General features: G+C 39.0%; 1 protein-coding gene across 2 annotated transcripts; it reads right to left on the minus strand.

Annotated features, from left to right (window-relative positions):
* Positions 1 to 3155: 3155 nt before the first annotated feature.
* Positions 3156 to 15206, minus strand: cdca7a (cell division cycle associated 7a). 2 transcript variants are annotated; one of them, XM_088352698.1, is made up of 11 exons: positions 14721 to 15206; positions 13017 to 13193; positions 11373 to 11504; positions 9591 to 9686; positions 9313 to 9516; positions 9166 to 9240; positions 7337 to 7525; positions 7131 to 7259; positions 5910 to 6059; positions 5692 to 5828; positions 3156 to 3381 (listed from the first exon to the last, which is right to left on the minus strand). In XM_088352698.1, the coding sequence occupies exons 2-11, from the start codon at positions 13035 to 13037 to the stop codon at positions 3345 to 3347; spliced, it is 1170 nt and encodes a 389-aa protein (XP_088208824.1). In that variant the 5' UTR covers positions 13038 to 13193; positions 14721 to 15206; the 3' UTR covers positions 3156 to 3344. The 2 variants fall into 2 exon arrangements, with proteins under 2 accessions (XP_088208824.1, XP_088208823.1); XM_088352697.1 differs by lacking the exon at positions 14721 to 15206 and having other exon boundaries at positions 13017 to 13618.
* Between the last annotated feature and the right edge of the window lie 670 nt (positions 15207 to 15876).

The raw sequence follows: 15876 nt of genomic DNA on the forward strand, positions 1-15876 counted from the left end.
TGAGCGGAAACACCAGAGCGAGCAGAAAATGAGGCAGAGCAGAGTACAGGATCAAATGATTTACAGGTACAAGAATCCCATTAGAGTACGCTAATTGTTTCCACGCCATTTGCGCCGGTTATCTAATGGCCAAGATAAGACCGCTACAGTACATCAGACGGCCGACAAGCGAACCATTATCACTTTTTAAACTGAGATCTACATTTACAACAATGTAATAGACAGCAGGTGTAGCTTAAGAATGGATTCCTGTACATTTGTTAAAAATTGATTTTTTTTTTCACTGCCTTAAATCTCCATGAGAAAATGTCCCATTTTTCCCGAGGGGGAACAAATAAATGCTTTTGAATTCAAATGTGTAGTGACATCAGTCTGTCATTGAGCTACACCATCAGAGGACTGTGACCATAAGGGACGTGTAAGGTTTAATTTCCCCCTCCGGATGTTGAAAACTGCAACAGTGCAATACAATGCGTTAAGACCATGTCTGAACTATAACTAGAGATTTGTTTATACATCGTATATGCACTTGGAAATTTACAGTATCGCCTTATTAATCTTTGAACATGGATTGGATATGAAAGTGTCATGTCAGCCATTGTGTGTCTTCACTTTGTACTTTCACACCGAGAAGCGATGTGGGAAACCTAAAAGTACCATTTCACTAGTTTAACTTAACTCAAAACACATATATATATATATATATATGTAGAACACTTAAAAAAAAATAATTAATTACCGTATTTTCCGCACTATAAGGCGCACCTAAAAGTCTTAATTTTTTTCAAAAGCTGACCATGCGCCTTATAATACAGTGCGTCTTATTTATAGATCAACATTAAATCACAAGGTCTCGCAACTTACGCAACAGCCGCCGACTCGATTTTCCCCCGAACGTGGAGTAGTCCGCGGTGTATGCTGGGATTTATATACCGGCGTTTCATTGGCTAACCAATATGTCAATCATCATTTGAATCCATCGCGATTGGCTGAAGTTATTCAGAGCCTCGGATTGGCTAGAGAGCCAAAACAAACCCTGCAATTGGCCGAAAAAGATGTATCAATCATCCGTTGAATCGATCGCTATTGGCTGAAGTTATTCAGAGCCTCGGATTGGCTAGAGGGCCAAAACAAACCCTGCAATTGGCCGAAAAAGATGTGTCAATCATCCGTTGAATCGATCGCTATTGGATGAAGTTATTCAGAGCCTCGGATTGACTAGAGGGCCAAAACAAACCCTGCAATTGGCCGAAAAAGATGTGTCAATCATCCGTTGAATCGATCGCTATTGGCTGAAGTTATTCAGAGCCTCGATATGGCTAGAGGGCCAAAACAAACCCTGCAATTGGCCGAAAAAGATGTGTCAATCATCCGTTGAATCGATCGCTATTGGCTGAAGTTATTCAGAGCCTCGGATTGGCTAGATGGCCAAAACAAACCCTGCAATTGGCAGAGTTTAGCAATGGCGTAGCAAGCTTGCTAAAGTACATCATAAAGAAACATGTTTTATTAGTCTGTATTTGTAAATATTCTACTCTCCTGGATTTACTTCACTCACTGTTGTAAGAAGACCATGATTGCGTATCATTATTGAACGTGAGAACTTAGGTGAGTTATACGGCTTTATATTTTCCCGGTGTCTAGTTTTAGAACGATCTTGATGTTGCTGTGATGAGTTGAGTGAATTAAACTCAATTCCAAGTGTTTATTGTCATATGCACAGTAAAGTTGCGAGCGAAAAAGTAAATAGAAACTTAGAAATGTTTGGCATTTCTTGAATCCCAAGACTTTAACCTTCCGAATGATATTTGAAATGATGCATTTGAGTGAGATCGTACGGACACCGCATCCGCACGTGTCTACGACACGCATTTGCTTCTTTGCAAGCTTTGGGAATGTTAAGGGGGTAATCAGTTGGACTGAATCATCTGACTGTTTTGTCGACGTTCCCATTGTAGCGCTTTATAATCCGATGCGCCTTATCTATGGAAGATATAGGACCAAAAACTATTTTTTGGGGGTGCGCCCTATAAGCCGGTGCGCCCTATAGTGCGGAAAATACGGTAACTAGATTTAAAGATACCCATCCCCCCCTCAATTAATCCACCTAAAATTAGGTTTTTTTGCATTTGGAAAAAAAAAAAACTGACTTAAACATTTACAAAATCTCTCATATTTTGATATAGGATTTGAGGTGAAGGTTAGTTTTCTAATAAAATAATGGAATTCTTAGTGGGCTGTCTGTGGTTTAAAAAAAAAAAAAAGTTTTTTTTTGTTTTCTGTGCAAGAATTTTAGCCACTTTTACCGGGCATGAAAATGACTCAGGTGTTAAAGGTGAGTGTGGTTCTGATACACTATAGATCAGTAAAAAACATATGGGTCTCTTGACCTGCAGTGTCACTGCACACACACTTTAAGGGTATTACGCAAAATCAAAGTAGGGATTAATCAAAGTGGTTTGTCATTTTTAACAGAATTTAGGCTATAGAGCTGTCTACGGACCACTCTTTGAAAGGGCACCAGTCAAAGGTGAGATGTACCTCGCCATACTGGAAAACTGGTTCATGGATAAAATGAGTGAGTCTGGTGACTTCCGTTTCCAAATGGATGGGGCACGACACCACACTAAACCCTCAGGGTTAGTCAGTTTCTGAACACAACACTGCCATAGTCTCGGCTGATGATCACAATCTAATGTCCTGGTCACTCAGATCTCACTCAATGAGTTTTAGTTTTGAGGGCATTTGTGAAAGGATTGTTTATGTGGCCCACATTCCACAAGCCTGATGAGATGAAGGCCCGGAAAACAAGCTGTTGCAACCATTGACAATGCATGCTGGGACATGTTTGGCATAAATTCGGCTGGATGTGTGTTGTGCGACCAATCGTGCTGAAATTGAATATTTCATGCAAAGAATGATTACAAACTTTCTGAATTCACCAGATGTGGTTTTGTATTCTTATAGTTTCCAAGATATTTGATGCCATATTGTGCCCAAGACTTTTGGGACACAGTGTGTATAAAAACAATTTACCTACAAAGCAAATGTGTACACTCTAGACCCAAGTGGTTTTCAACTGTGGGAATTGTACAACCAGCTGAATTGTCACAGAATGGTTAATAGTTTCACTTTAAAAACGAAAAAGGAAACGGTTTAGCATTCAAGTTTTATCAACTTTAAAATTGAAAACAGCAATTTGTGCAAGTGTATTTTCAACTGGAAAAAAGCACCTAAAAGTAAAGATAAAAAAAGGAGGGAAAAAAATTGCAAGTTATCCCAGATGATCAGTGGAGCTTTCCAGCTTTCATAGTGTCAAAGTCTGTGGTCCAGAGTCTCCGACATTACTCGGTGTTGCTCTCCTCCATCTCTTTCTTCAAGCTAAACAGAAAGTAATAGGTCACTACAAGCTCATTTCAAAACAAAAATAAATACAGTGGCCCCTTTACATACGGCTCGAGCTATCTGGAAATTCCTTTATCTTGAACAAATTTTCCTCATAAGAAATAACTGAAATGCAATTAATTCAGTCCTGGCCTCCCCCAAAATCATTCAAGTTAACCCTATATAGCTTTAAAACACGTCTCCCTGATCAACAAAACACTTAAATAATAGTCGAACATAATACAGCAATAAGATATTAAAATAAAACGAATTTATAAATACATAAAAAAAGCAGTGTTTTGCAATTACACAATCGCAGTATTGATTAATGTTAATCATACAGCCCTAATGCACAGGTAAAGAAGTGGAGAGCCTGTTTAACAGTTACACTTAAACCTATCAGAATGCACTATGCAATTTATATTCAATTTTTAGCATTGAGAGTAACGATTGTGTTAATGGGATATGCTCAAATGCAGGGGTCTTAAACTCGCAGCCCGAGGGCCAATTGCAGTCAACAGGATGAGTTTGAAGCCCCCGCCTTAATATGAAAGTTAAAGGGGACAGTAAGTCTTATTTTACTACTAGATGCCGTTGTATTATGTCTTGCTGCCGAAAAAGAATGCACAATAGAATAAGACAAAATCAGGAGACTAAGTGACAAACGCACCTTATTACTTTTGAAAAGAGAAATAAGGAGGAAAAAAAATACAAAAAGTTAAAGTAAAAAAAAAAAATTGCTTTACATTTTTGTCTTTTTTTCTCTCTAATTCCATTTTTCTTTCCATTTTGTTGGCTTTCTTTTCCTCTACTTTCTTATTCCCTATTTTTTTTTCCTTCCGGAAAAAAAAGTAGCCTTTTCCCACCCTTTTTTTTTAAAAAAAAAAAGGCTGAATAAAAAGGGCAGCCTTTTGGTCACTTGCAGTCTCGGTAGTTTGGAGTCTCTCTTGGAGTCATTTTGGGTTGCACTACACATCACAATGACATCGAGTGGACAAATCTAAAACACGGTCCCTTTAAGAACAGCAGAATCTTTATCAGCGCTGTTTTTGTAGAAAACCCCTTTTGGCTTAACCTCACCTAGATCCTAGCTTCAGCAGCACCCAAATCAATTGAGTTGAGACCCTCGCTCAAATTATTTTTCGTATATCATCTGTACTACTGTGGTATAGTTATTAAGTGTTGGTGCCCTCACCATTGCAACCCGGGTTTGACTAGTTGCAAACAATACCTTGCAATTTACAGATCGGCTGATTAGTCACTCCACTTTAATATGCAGTGAGACTATAAAGTAGCTCTTACTGCAAGCTCAATTCTATGCATGTTATAGGCCTTAATTATGGAAACTACCGTATTTTCTGCACTATAAGACGCACCGGATTATAAGGCGCTACAATGGGAACGTCGACAAAACAGTCAGATAGTTCAGTCCAACTTATTACCCCCTAAACATTCCCAAAGCTTGCAAAGACGCAAATACGTGTCGAGAACACGTGCGGATGCGGTGTCCGTACGATGTCACTCAAATGCATCGTTCCATCATTCGGAAGGTTAAAGTCTTGGGATTCAAGAAATGCCAACCATTCCTTAGTATCTGTTTTCTTTTTCGCTCGCAACTTTACTGTGCATATGACAATAAACACATGGAATTGAGTTTAATTTAAAAATAGACAATTTATTCCATCTGAAACAAGATACAGGGACAATATAAAAGCCGGAGTAGCTCACCGAAGTCGGTGTGTTCATAATAATGTGCAGCCAATGTCCTCTTAAGATCCGTGAGGGTAGTAAATCCAGGAGAATAAATTATTTACAAATACAGAATAGAAAAAAATGCTTTCTCTATGCCGTCAGCCACGTGCTATACACATTCATCTTTTTCGGCCAATTGCAGGCTTTGTTTTGCCGTTTAAGCCAATGCCAGCCTGTAAATGATAAAAAGGATCCACCCCTTGACCTCCGAATAACTTTAGCCAATAGTGATCGATTCAAATGATGATTGACACATTGGTTAGCCAATGAAACGCCGGTAAATAAATCCCAGCATACACCGCGGACTACTTGGCGTTCGGGGGAAAATCTAGTCGGCGGCTGCAAGTTAGTTGGAAAACTTTGCAATTTTAAAATTGATCCATAAATAAGGCGCACTGTATTATAAGACGCATGGTCAGCTTTTGAAAAAAAATAAAGGCTTTTAGGTGCGCCTTATAGTGCGGAAAATACGGTATTTCTAAAGACTATTTGGGGAAATGAGCCTTGAGGGTAAGTAGAGTAGCCACTGTGAATAACAAAGAAAACAGATTATACCTTCTCAGATAGGCATGCACGTTATCAAATCCATGATATTTAGCCAGGTAGACAAGCACTCCAGTGGCACATCGGCCTTCGCGGGCACGACAAAAGCTGCAGTTGCAGATCCCCCGGCATGGCGGGCAACGCCATTCCTGTTAGCAAGGGACAACGAGGCACTCGTTAAAAGACTTGTCTCGTGATGACCGCGCTGTTTTTGTTTTTCCGCCACTCACAGCATCCAGCAGAGCATCGCGAACTTCCTCCCCGTATCGGTTACGAAGGCAAGGCCCGCAGAACTGGCCGCGGACGCCCACGCAGTCAGGGTTACGGCAGTTGGTCTTGGTGTCTGTTGTTTTCTGCCGGCACTGGTGGCAAGTACTCCCCTTTAGGGCGGTAAAGAGAAATGATTTATCAAAAACACTCGAAAAGAAAGTAATACTTTGGCACCGTTTTGTGGCATTAAACCATGTTAAGATGGAGCTTCATTTCGGGCAAATTGTGCGTTTCACTGCAATTTGAGGTCCGAGGAATCAAAACCTCAATGGTCAAGGCCAAAAGATTTTGGACTGAGTTGATAAACTTCATTCAGACAAAGGTAACTTTTAAAAGATCGTCTATGCATTGAACTATGTTTCAGTAGAGTTTGATATATGACAAAAATAATGATTGATTGCAATTTGATGTCCCAAGAATCCAAACCTCAAAAATTTTAAATGGTTTAGTGCAGCCCATTAGCTCGTATAAAGCCTCTGGAAATGATTTCATTATGATAAATCACCATCAAATGGCAAGGGTGGCTTTGATCAGATCTTTGTACACACATCGAGACAGCCTCCACTTCTTAGTTTTGCCTCTTATATCCAGCAAAGGAAGTGGGTAGGGGCGTGCTCATATGGTGAGCAGGTAGTGAAGGAGTTTGTGAGAAATCGTGTGATTACGTCACAGGAAAACATTGGGCGCTGATATGTTCAGGCATAAGCGAAGTGTTGCAATAAAATGTTATTTTGCAAGAAAATTACCCTTGTGTTTATGGAGAGAATCTTTTAGATATTTGCAAAACGCTTGAAAACGAGGACTTCAATGTTCAATGTTGTTTACTTACCAATGCTAAAAGCTAGAAACATGTCTAATGAAAGATGAGGGTTGAAGTTTTCTTCTCATATGTCCTTTGCCAATATAGCTACGGATCTAAATTTTCTGTAGGCCTTCAAAAATGAGGGAAAACAGCAAACATTTGCTGGGACTACCCATTTGAGAAAACTTAAGGAAATACAAGCACAATGGTGCATATACTAAGACATTACTAAGCTGTAAAATAGAAACAGAAGGAAGAATGGGTTCCTCACAAGAAATGTCACCGGGTATTTGAATTTCTCAAAGACGTATTTAAAGTAATTAAGCATTATTCACGTATTTAAGAAAACAAGCACACGACACGCTTCTGCTGTACTTACCGAGACAGTATTATAAACTTTCTCCCTCACGTTGTAGCAGATGCGTTCGAGGTCCGCCTCAGTGACCTCGTCCACGGCCCGCACGACGTGAGGCAAAGCCTTGGGGCCGTAGGACGAGCGCCTACGCACCTGAACGGCCCAAAAAAAGACTAGCCGTTAGTTGAGGCGCTGTCGTAGACGAACTGACTTGAGTAGATGCCACTCACCGGCTCGTCCACCTCTTCGTAGAATCGGCTCCTGCGCACCAGACTGAACTTGTCCTCGGGTTCTTCTTCTTCAGACGCCGGGCTGGGAGGCCCTTCCACGAGAGTTCGGGAGCGAGTATGTGGTCGGGAGAGACGCTCCGAGGTTCGGGTCATTTTGGGGGGAAGGGAGCGCCGGGGTGCACGGCGAGTCTGAAAGAAATGAGTGTTATTATTACGAGGATGTCATTTGATGCGACTATCACACGGTGTTTCCCATACCAGAGGAAAACCCTGGCAGGCCATGATGATTTATTTCAAAATGATCACAATTAAAGCAGAGTGATATAGTAGATCCCCGTTTTAAGCACTTCATCTGATATTTAGTTTTGTAGTACAGATGCTCCCCTACTTGCGAAAAACGGTCGATACCAACATTTTTGGGGAGATGTCGAAAAATATCCAGACATTGCTGCAAGTTAGATTATGTATTGTGTGCACATTTTTCCAAATGCAGGACAGTACTGCAGTGCTTCTTTCTGCCACTACCGGCGTGTGGCGCTGTGAGAAGTTACCCAGCATCCACCCAGAGGAAGAAATCCTCTTCCGAATTAGTGTGTATACATTTTATATTGTATTTCCAGCGCGCTAAGAACTTTAACATTTTTAATGTTTAATATTTTCAATATGGTTGTTGTAAAGTGTAAGGAAGAGGTAAGCCGATTCTTTTGAAATGGTAGTGGAATAAGAAAGCTAGATGCGGTTGAGAAAATGGTTGGATTGTTTTTTTTTCATCCACTCTTCCATTGAGGAGGATGTGTTGAAGCCCGTCTTCCATTTAAGTTAAACTTAAGTTTATAGAGCATATTATTTTATGAAATGTTTATTTTTAGTACAAAACAATACAAGTTACTGTTACTAGTTCTGTAGTATAACCGCTGTTCTATTTTCGTATTTTTATAGCATTTCTACAGAAGTAGTTTTGGCATTACTTAAGTTGTTTTGGGTATTTTTGTAGTATTGCTACGGTAAAATATATCTATAGTATTACTTGAGTATTATTTTTGTAGTATTTCCATAGCAGATCTTTTGGAAGTTTTACTGCAGTTGTATTTTTGCAGTATTTCTGATATTTCTTTAGTGGTAGTTTTGTATTATAGTATGTACTGTCAAAATAATTTTGTAATATTTCTTTCCAAGTGTTTATGAAGTATTTCCAAAGTAGTAATTTAACAATATTTCTGTAGAATGCTTGTATTTCCATAACAGTATTTATGTCTTCAGTATTTTCAGTAATACCGTAGTTATTTTTGTAGTATTTCTGGGGTTATGTTTCTGTAGTAGTATTTTTTGTATTATGGATTTTCCTTTTGAATGAGAGCAAAAATAATACGGTGTCCGCGCTTTTAGGCACTACATTTGATATATAGTTCTGTAGTAACTTAGTAATTCTGCTGTACGTACAACAGGGACAAATTGCGCACCCATGAAAATCTTGCTTTAGTTAGTAGTACTTAATTAGCTATTGGCATATTTTCAACACTAAAGTCTGCCTGGCTGCAATTTGCCCACCCCTGATCCAAGTAAATAAAATATTTATACAGTTCTAGGAGTTTCTATATAATAAACAGTGGGGTTTTAAGCATAGACAATTAAAGTTTGTGTTTTAAAGTAAAACAATATACATATTTGGCTATAAAATGGATACTCAGTCACCTGTTGAAGGAAAAACACACATTTGACAAGCACTAAAGTATTTTTCACAAGGAGCAGCTAAAAGTAACAATAGCGGCTAAGAAACTGACATGAGTGGCTAGAGAAGGATATTGTGGAAAAAAAAATTGTTATTTTACCGTTGTGGAGGGAGATGTCATATGTTTTGGGAAGAGTCCTGGTACTTTGTTGATTTCCGCCATTAGCCTAGCAAGCTAAAAACAAAAAAGGGCGGAGTCGTCACCCACATGTCAGATCAGAATGTTTTAAAAAAGCTTTTAGTTTACCATCTCCTTGTTCTCCTTAATGTTCAAGGCTCTCTTGGCCATAAAGTTCTCCTCTTCTTCGTCAAAGTCCGGCACTTGAGGTTGATGGAGGGGTTCGGAAGCAGGCCTCTTGGCCCCCGCCTTCCGGGAGGGGAAAGTAATGGCCACTTTCAAAGGGTTGGACCTACGGCCCCGTCTCGCCGGCTCAAAAACAGGATCTACTTTCTGTGAGGAGAGAATATATTTTTGTGTATTTGATCCTGGGAGGGAAAAAAAATCCCACTGTACTTTGAACTCACCATAGCTTTCATCTGAGTGTTGATGAGCTCCTCCTCAAAGCCGTCGCAAGCATCTTCTTCCGGAGTTTTGACCCTGGTTGGTCGGGATCTATTCCTCTACGGCACAGAATGATGTTGTAAGCGCTAGAGCTCAACCAATTATCAGAACAAATATTTGAGAATATGACAGACATCGGTATCAGCATTTTTATTCAACCAGCCCATTATTAAGGCTCAGATGAAGCAGAGCCTCTCTCTCCCGGCTTTTGTCTCAGTCGCTACCTACCCAGAGTCTTATGATTAGATAAACAACCGAGGTGTAGAAGGTAGACACAGAAAACTCCCCTGAAAATGTACTAAACATTCCAGTGCTCTACAGCTTACGACGAATATTAACTTTACAATGAGTAGGAGAATAAAATTAAAGCAGTGTCCACCATATTGAAATTTTTAAAAGCCCGTTTATGGATTACGAGAGAGGACTCTCCAGTTGACCTGACATAAATGTTTTTGGAATGTGGGATGAAACCAGAGTGTTGGAGGAAACCCATGCAAGCACAGGGGGAACACACAAACCCCGCACAAGAAGGTTGGTAGCTGGACTTGTACCCATAACACTCTAACCACTTAACTGCCGTGCCGCCCATTTTTGGGTATTTTGTTTTTCTCAATTACGCTCTTCGGCATTGATATGGAAACTGCCGTGTAATAGCGTCAAGCAGTCACTTGGCAAGTTTGTGGGAAACGGTAGTTTTTGGTCAAAACACTTATTTTGCTTCTCCCTTTAGCACCACTGCAAGCCTTGCGACACAGAGTGGATAAATACGGTAGTGTATCGCTGAATCACAAAGTCCTTACAAACCAAATGCAGAAACAGAAAATAATTGTGAAATGTAGTTCAGCCAATAGCATGTGGGCATTTTTAAGATGTTGGGACGCAAACCAATAGCAGACCAGTCTCTTATACCATGTTGACCAATTGCGAACAGGCATATTGTAGATGTAACACGAACACAGCACAGTTGGATTTTTCTAAGGTTTTTGGGGACATAAAATAATCTCTTGTTTATGTCTGTGCAGCCCTTTGAGACTGTGATTTAGGGCGTCACAAATAAAGATGGCTTGACTTAAAACGTGCAGTTAAATTTGTTTTAGGGAAACAAGTTCAAGTGGAGACTGATATGTTAGGTATTATCATAACACTAGTTCGTCGATAAAGCGTTTGTGATTGAGAGCATAAAAAGCATGTGAAAGTGGAAGGCTGGGTGATTAGCTGGTATCATAACATTAGTTTGTTAATCTGGCACTCAACAGGAGTGCCCACACTTTTCATTTCGCGAGCTCTGTTGAAATGTTGATGCACTTTGTGTTTTAGGGTAATACAAGACATGTTCCTTGTATAGACATTTTTTGTATAGTTAAATGTAAAACCCATCAGGGAGCCATTTCAGTTGTTATGTACCTTTAAAAGAGTTGCTGCTAAGCCTAATTTTAACTCCTATACAGTAAGTTTTTGGTTTAAGTGAAAGATTAGTCATGTTAGTTGTGTTTAAATTGTAATTTATTTACAGTAAAAAAAAAGGTATGAGAGCTAATGAGGTTTTAGAGGAATTTATGAACAAATATTTTTGTTTCTTTTTGCATTATTCAAGACTTCTTACGCCACATTTTAAGCTTTCACATCAAATGAATATCAGCTACAAATATTGCTTTATCAGCCTCCTCTTAATAGTAATAATCCGTATCGGCCCTGAAAACCTCATAGCGACCGATCCACCCCTCAAAAAAACAACATGCTATTACCGTGTTAGCAACGCCTCCATCCGAGCCAAAACTGTCGCAACTGTCATCAGAGGACGAAGAGGACGTCTCCACGGCAACCAGGGGGACGCTGCGGAAGCTGCGCAAACTCATCCTGGTGGGGGCTGCAGTGCTCTGTACAAAAGTCAATTAAATCGGATTTTTAATTGAGTGGTGTTAAGAGTTTTGTGCTGTTTCAAAAGCACCCATATTATCTAGGTTTGGAATAAAAGGGGTGATCATAAAACACAAAGTTAGGAGAAAAAATGTACTTGGTAGTATAGACAAGAAAGGGGAGGGGTGTCGTGGGACCACTGGGTTAAAAAAAAAAAAAAAAAAGGCCAGTAAGGGGAACACAAACAATGCATTAGGCAAATATGATTTCCAATTTTTAAAATGTGCATTTATAATTAATTCAACAGGCAGATATTTCCATGTTATTTATCATATGCTTTATTTAATTTTATCAAATAGTTCATCAGACTAGTTTTAAAAACACTTTGAAGCAAATCATTTGATAGTGTGTTAAAAAAATGTTTTTTGTTGCATGTTTAATCAATATTTTGATAGAATAAAATGTAAATACAGAAAACTACACAATACATTTTTATTGAGACAAAAAACATTAAAGAAGGGAAGAAGAGTGGGGTGACTCTGGAGAAATTGTATTTTATTTTGCGAAGTGCTCATCTTGGGATCAAGCGGTCGCAGGTTCGATTCCCTGCTCCTCCGTGTTATATGTCGAAGTGCCCTTGGGCAAGAAACTGAATCCCTAATGCCCCCAATAAGCAGGTAGTTGCCTTGCATGGCTGACTCCCTATTGGTGTGTGTGTGTGTGTGAATGGGTGAGTGTGAGGTGAGTGTGAGTGTGCACTATGGGAGGTCTTCATTGACTTAAAAAGCGCTATATAAATGCAGAACATTTACCATTTGATAGATATCTTAAATACATGATGAAAAAAAATGCCAACAGAGAAAGTTTTACATTATATGGAAACAATGCAGTACTCAATGTTTTACGAAAATGTATATTTTGCATTGGATGGGGGCACAATTGCGACAAGAGCGGCCATAAAATCAACACATTTTTCATAGAACTTTCACAATTTTTGAGGGCCTTGATTAAAAAACCCTATATGGCCTGCAGATTAGTTTAGCGACCTCTAGTCTACCCCCATAAAGTACATTTTTGCCTAATACAGTATTAAGTGTGACTCAAATGTAATAACTGTACCATAGGCTACTATCTGGAAAAATATAATGTTCTGGGGTGGCCATAAACTTTCAGAAACAACGTAAGGAAGAATTGGACACGTGGACATTCAAGATATGATATAAATTCAAAAGCCTTAAGCGTTATAACTGAAAAATAACCTGAAAATAATCAAAAAGGGATTTGCTTTACATTTAATATTGAACAACGACGTATAACCGTACCTAACTTAATAAAATAAAGTCCTGTATATTTTGGCAGGCCATATTATTATTTTATAGACGCTAATCAAACATCTAATTTGGTAAAGATTGTGGCGACTAGTTTAAGATTCTTCTAGAAGTTTATGGGGGGGAAATAGCAAAACATTAGTTGCAGTATGCAAGGGCAAATACCAGCTTTAGCGACACAAAGGGGAACAAAACAAGTTTTACCTTCGATCGTGTGCAAGGCATTTCTATTTCTTCTTTTCGACAAAAGTTGTGGGGCGCAGAAAGTTGAACTGCTTCCCTGCTCTTCTCCAGAATTTTGAATGGAACAAAAGCACATCCGGCGAATAGAGCGCGCGCTCTTTACATTCGTTTCCCGCGCCAGAGAAAAGGTCCTGGAAGCTAAACAACAACAGTGGAATCGATGTGACGAAATACTTCGTATTCCACTTGAATATTCAAGTAAATATTCTCATATCTAATTCCCAAGGGATAAAATGTTTCTGTTTCGTCGTATACAAACTCAAACCATTTCTAAAAGCCGTAGAAATTTTGAAACGGTTTTATGCAGCTTCCATGTGTTATGGAGTGGCGCGAATTTTTTACTATGAGATTTGCATAGAAAGCGGGTAAAAGAGGTTTTTCCCTCCAATTTGATTCCCCTGCATTTGACACTATAGGTGAGCGAAGCTTGGATTTTAGCTGTTGATACCGATGTCAATACTTTTCTTGAAAATCTCATAATAATTGAACACTCGCGTTTAAAATTACGATGAACGCAGCACAACTACTTTAGGCAACAAAATGCTTCATTTCCTATTAAAATAAATAGCAAACTTGAAATAAAAACAAATATTTCTATTACTATAAGTGATTTAGCTCAAAAGCCAAGAGTTGAAGCAAAAGAGCAGCAATGTACCGAAACTACAAACTGTTTAACAGGGGTCAGGAACCTAGGGCTCATGAGCCATATATGGCTCTTTTCTGGAGTACATATGGCTCAGAACTAAAATAGAGCTTGTTTAATATGAAAATAATTTATCTACTAGTGGCCCCAATAGTTGCTCACGAATTACTAAGTAAATGATCTTATCACATCAAGGTTTGGTCCATTATTTATAGGACATAAATTTTACCACAGTTTCCAGTCAAGGTTTCACATCAACAGACCCTGTTATGGCTGTAAATCGCTAATTAATCCTTAATACGGAAGCTCATTAAACAATCTATGTTCACCATTGAGACACTTTTTGATGAAAAGGCACAGAACAAACTAACCCAAAACAAACGTTTTACCCAGAAGCCCTAGCAAAGCATTAGAGCAATTTGATTTGATGAGCGGTAGGAATAGGCGGAGCTATAGACAGGGCAAGCGCGCTTTCTCCTTTGCCAAGGGCCATCTGCACTGGAGGTAAATAGTTGGTATCCTCATTTGCAGTATTTTGTGACATTTTAAAAAAATAACTTTGCTTGCACCTTGTTTTAAAATCATTATTTAAGACAAAAATGAATAACAACCCTTTTAGGTAACAGCAGGAGGGTGACAAATTCTAAGTAGTATATTTATATTGACATAGGCTCTGGCATAGTTACTATTTCATAGATTTTATCAAACCATGAAACATTACTCAATGAAAAAAAATGTGCTGAAGAATTAGTTTTGTTTGGAAAGAGGGTTTGGCGATTTTGTCTTCAAAAATATGGTGAGGCTCGCTAAAAAATTTAAATATTTTTGCTTTTACAGCTCTTATGGTCAAAATGGTTCCAGACGCCTGGTGTATAACAATGTCAAAAGACAACTAAAACAATCCATTGTGCAATATTTAAATGATAACGTCAGTAATGCAAATATCATGTATATCTTATTGGCTCTGTTGCCATAGTGTCAAGGGATTACAGGTTTTTGTTCAGGAACAGTAACATGCTTACATTTTTGGTAGCAGCTGGTTGCTCTCTGCAGGGTGAGCTTTCTTCATGTGTTAATGTAAATTTGTGGTCTTGCCACAAAGCAGACAACTTTACCACACTTGGCATTGTCCTTTTCTGTAGCTGCTGCACTTCCTATTTGCCTCTGTCATTTTTAGCTTCTGGTAGGGAGTGGGTCATTAGATTTGTCCTTTCTCCCTGGGAGGCTCGATGCAGCAGTAGGCCAGGTAGGGAGAGGTGCTAAAAGTGTGCCTGTCAGTCACTACTCAGGTATGAATTTTGATAAAGGCCAGGGGCACTGGATAAGAGAAAAAGGCTTTGCGATCTACATAGAGAAGCGGCACTTTGACGAAATTGGTGGAGAAGCAAAGTATCGATCCCAGGACAATAGTATCAATCCAAACATTATTTTAAGTATTGGTAATATTGATATTCAGATATCTTGTTTTTCTTTACTGAGTACAGTTATGGTGGTGACATCTCACGCACAGTACGAGTACGCTGAATTTTCCCCAATGGAGATATTCTACCATATATATTGGCATCCAAGCTAAATTTACAACTATATGTGTATATGTGCATATAAATGGAAGGAAGCGCATGGGGTGGGGGACATGGCTTATACAGGAACAACAAACCAGCGGTAAATCATTTGCACAAATGTGAGAACAGAATTAACAGTAAAAGCTTGCTGAATTTTTATTTTTGAAATTCTTTTTAAAATACATCATGCCTAGAGAAACGAAAAGAAAACCTCTTGGACAGTACCAAGAAATGGAGTGGTTTGGAGATGAGGCAAAATGGATATGGAGTGTCCTGTCTAAGTGTTCATTACAAAATCCAAGAAACATGACGGATTCACCGCCTCCACAAGTTGGTGTAGACGTTTTTTTCTATTTATTTTATAATTGGCTATTCTAGAGCAGTTTTAGGGAGTCGGCTGCTATGTGAGTAAATTTGGTCATCCGTAACAAGATTCAGTGCTTGACAAAAGGTGCATTACCTTGTCGAAGCACTCTAGTTACTTCCAGAGTAACCTTCAACTTTTGGGTGTCTGTAATTTCGGGGGTAACGGAATAACCGGTACTTCTTAAATGAAGTAACTGTAACTTCCATCCATCCATTATCTGCACCGGTTATCCTCAGTAGGGTCGCGGCG

The sequence above is a fragment of the Urocampus carinirostris genome, chromosome 14, assembly GCF_059441175.1.
Source record: "Urocampus carinirostris isolate Australia breed hairy pipefish chromosome 14, RoL_Ucar_1.0, whole genome shotgun sequence".
NCBI lineage: Eukaryota > Metazoa > Chordata > Actinopteri > Syngnathiformes > Syngnathidae > Urocampus > Urocampus carinirostris.

What these genes read in the sequence shown, in the direction of transcription:
- cdca7a (XM_088352698.1), bottom strand. Translation starts at nt 13,037, where the DNA reads ATGCCTTGCACACGATCGAAG. An exon ending in ACACTCAGATGAAAGCTATG is followed by an intron (nt 9,517 to 9,590) that starts GTGAGTTCAAAG and finishes CTCTCCTCACAG; the next exon opens with AAAGTAGATCCTGTTTTTGA. An exon ending in TTAAGGAGAACAAGGAGATG is followed by an intron (nt 9,241 to 9,312) that starts GTAAACTAAAAG and finishes TTTTGTTTTTAG; the next exon opens with CTTGCTAGGCTAATGGCGGA.